Source organism: Vicia villosa, linkage group LG6 (assembly GCF_029867415.1).
Source record: "Vicia villosa cultivar HV-30 ecotype Madison, WI linkage group LG6, Vvil1.0, whole genome shotgun sequence".
Taxonomy (NCBI): domain Eukaryota; kingdom Viridiplantae; phylum Streptophyta; class Magnoliopsida; order Fabales; family Fabaceae; genus Vicia; species Vicia villosa.
This window is the reverse complement of record NC_081185.1, coordinates 152,828,608-152,832,556: the sequence shown is the minus strand read 5'-3', so window position 1 is coordinate 152,832,556 and position 3,949 is coordinate 152,828,608. Positions and strand designations below refer to the sequence as shown.

General features: G+C 33.7%; 1 protein-coding gene across 1 annotated transcript; it reads left to right on the top strand.

The window, feature by feature from the left end:
• The first annotated feature begins 1,817 nt into the window (after positions 1-1,817).
• On the top strand, positions 1,818-2,432 carry LOC131615022 (NDR1/HIN1-like protein 2). The gene has a single exon (XM_058886542.1). It carries the CDS (start codon positions 1,818-1,820, stop codon positions 2,430-2,432), a length of 615 nt encoding a protein of 204 aa, XP_058742525.1.
• The last annotated feature ends 1,517 nt before the right edge of the window (positions 2,433-3,949 follow it).

The window sequence follows — 3,949 nt, the reverse complement described above, 5'->3', positions numbered from 1 at the left end:
TGTAAGAGTAATGCAAACGTGATGAAGATGCATTAATGGTGTGATGATCATCAGCAGGTTGGCATTTAGTTTTGTTGAGTAGTGCCATTAATTTGTTGTACATGTCAGGTGATATGTCAACCTTATTTGAATCATGATCAACATGTTGCTCAGCTCGAGATTGAGTTTCATCAGAGGCATGAACATTGTTGAAGAGGCAGGTCTTATCTTTGAACCTGAAACCCATTGGAAATCCATGTTTGAAGTAGCAAGTGTCAATTGTATGACCTGTTTTACCATAAAAGGAGCAAACTTTGGAGTTGGATGAGGATCATACTTGAAAATTGGGTTTACCACAACCTTTGCCTTATTTATGAGGAAACCTATTATTTTGTTGAGGAGTGTTTGTGTTTGCCATGAAAATCTTGGAGGGTTTAGAGATGGGTAGATGAAGATAATTGGCATTCTTGTTGCAGAATAAATGAAAAAACTTTGCTAACATCAGGAAGTGGCTCGATCATGAGGATTTGTGATTTCACCGTGTTGAAATTATCGTTGAGACCTTTCAGGAAACATATCACATACTCTATATCTCTTTGCTTCTTGATGGTAGCTAGTGTGCGTGCCACAGGTGCAGTTTGGGGGGATCCGAAGGGTCTCCAAATCCTTCCAAAGAGCTTTCAATTCATTGAAGTAGGCATTAACAGATTTGTCACCTTGGCACATAGGATGAATGTGTTGTAGAAGGTCTGATAAACAAAAGTGATCGCATTTGGAGAAGAGATTTTATAAATCTGTCCATAGCTACGTGGCATTCTCCATATAAATGGTGCTTTATGTGATGTCATGAGAAAGTGATGTAGAAATCCAAAAAAGCACGATGTTTTTGCATATTTCCCATGCGTCGAATAAAGAATCTGCTTCTCGAGGGGTTGGAAGTTTACCATAGATGAACTTGGTCTTGTTCTAAGAAGTGCTCTTTTTATCTAATGACTCCAAGATTCATAGTTGTTTTCAGATAACGGTGGAGAAACAAGGATTGCATTAGAATTCTCAACTGGATGAAAGTAGTACGAGTTTGATTGATCGAAGGTGGGGTTCTTAATGATGTTTTGATTGTTGTGATTTGTATTGTTATTTTTTGTAGTGTTGTTGTTGGATGTGTTGGAAGAATCATAATCTTGATTTTCCATGGTTCAAGCTTCAAATAAAAAATCAGTAAAAAGTGGTGATGAAGAAGACGAATGATTAAAAGTTACTCATTCTACTAATACCATAATACAAGATTGAAAATAGTGATTATTGTATCATTTGGCTTAAGCAAACAATAAAAGAATACATATGGTAGTTAGATAACTTAAGAGTCAAGCAACTAACTAAACTAACTAACAAGACTAAACCCTACTAACTAACTATGTGAAAAATACAGATACAATTAGTGGAATATAGTTTAATAAATATTAAAATAATTTAAGTCGTCTACACGGCTCTTATTCTAGTTTAAAATTTATTCTTATTGGATTCAAATCCAATTGAACTCATGTTGTGAACAAAGTCGTCTCATATAAAAGAGATTTTGACTAAGTAAATTAGCCATGTGCCCTCAAAGCAATATAATCTAAAAATAGAGCTTCCTTGAAGCACTGCACAGAGTCATTTATTTCTGGCAATGTAATAATTTTCTACTAAGTGTTAGTTTGAATGCTAAAATGATGGAAATGTGAATAATAATAGGGAAATACCTTTTCTAAATTTTGACCAAGTAACAAGTATTTTTAATTAACTTTTGATCTATAATAATATCCATTCAAAAAATACAACAAGATGTAACCTTGTCCATGAATTACCAACCTTCATCTGAGAGCATAAAGCTCACCTTCGTCATACTTGTAGCAGTTTCATTTTTTGCCTCTATGACCTTTCTGCTAGTAATCACCTTTGTCCCCTCTAATGTTAAGTTCCACATAACTCAGGCTTCTCTCACAAAGTTCAACCTCACAAGCAACAACAAATTAGATTACAAGTTAGAAGCTAACATCACATCAAGAAATCCAAACAAAAACGTTGAAATATACTACATGACGATCACCGCAATTGCGCGGTACAAAGATAATGAGTTTGCTAGGATGAATCTGTCATCTTTTGATCAAGGCCACAAGAATACCAGTTTTCTGCATGTAGTGTTTCAAGGGAAGGGTTTGATCAAACTCAAACCTAAACAACTTTTCGAGTATAATGAAGAGACGCGTGTAGGGATCTATAATGACTTGGCTGTTGATTTGGATCTTTTAATCAGGTATAAGTTTAGAACTCACACGACTTGGCCCTACAATCCGCCAATGGTGAAATGTCGTCGATTGAGTCTTTCTTTGATTTCTAATGATAACTCAACATCACCATCTTCTTTTCATGTTACTAGATGCAAAACTGGATGTTTCTTTGTTAATGGTTAATTCTTTTTAGCCATTAAATTGTTAGAAATTATAACTCAAGGTTGATGAATAATTAAGAAATTAAGTATGGAACAGAGAGAAAGCCAAGAGAGTAAAATTGAGGATGAAAACATGCAATCTTTTTATTCACAAAATACTCAAATATAAGATGAGGTACAATTATCAAACAAAATAAAAATTGAATCAATTTTTAACTAAAAAACCAAAGGTGTAATCAGTTGACATAACGATTGACATATCAATCGGTTACACATCACTATTGATTTAGTTTTTAACTAAAAATACATAGGTGTAGATTGACATATTATGTCAAGTGGTTGCATAATTCAAACCTAACACCATTAAATGGTGGATGTGTGTTTAGAAAAGATCTCTTGTTAGAGATAATTCCAAGACATGTCATCAACTTAAGTTTTTTAGTAAAATAAAATCTAGACATAAAGGTAAAGATTTTCGACAGGAAATAAACGCTAGACATAAATTTAATGAAAAAGACTTTGCATAAATAAAAAGTGGTGTATGAATACGTACGTAGAACTCGATTACTCGTTTCTCACTTCGTTTAGATATTGAGTATTTTGTAGTAATGTCAACACCCTGAATTCTAATCGCTCTTATTTATACTAGAATTAAAATAATTGTAACGAACGGTGTTTTCTCCAGAGAATGACACGTTCTCACTTGCATGTGTTTCCCCTTCATAAGCTTTCACGCGTCCTCCAAGAATGGATAAGGCCAAAAGTCAATTAATTAACCTCGTTTCAAATTACTCTGTCTAGTCAACAGACTTCTCCAAAAAATATGCAAAGTCCTAAAACCGTATCATATTGAAGAAGCGAATCTCCTTCAACTAGCGCCCGTCGAAGTTTTCTCCATGTTTCATAGTCGAAAAAATACTACCAACTTATCTCAACTTATTTAAATATTTTCTCAATCTTTTCTTGATATGTCGGTCTCCCATTAGCGTCAAATTTCCAGCTAACACATGACCCGTTTGGGTTTTGAACAATACTTGCGGTCAAGTAAATCCAAATAGTGCAACTTAATAATCTGATTTAATTTGATTTTCAATCTTTCATAAATTAAATTTCCTTTAATTTGATTTGGTCTTTTTAAATCTTGATAATTGATCTTTTTGGAAATATTTCCTTATTCCATAAAGTGCATAAAACAATCAAACAATACATGAGACAAGTCAGGCGCGAGATTCACTTCTGCGTTGGCTAGCTTATGAGAAAAGATGTTCCTCAATATGTGGGACATCTTGCTCCACATTGTTTCCTCTTATGATGAGCTCATAGATAAAGGATGTTTCAATATAATGTTATGGCATCCTGCATTACATATTGTCTATAAAATCATGTCAATAACTTGTAAAAACATATTCTTTTCTCGAAGATTCCACTAAATGAGGCGTATTCTTCAAAGTATTCTCTAACAGATGAAGTTCTTACATTTGATGTTGAATACTCTGAAGAGTGTTCAACTACTGAGTATATTCTTTTGAAGGATACCAC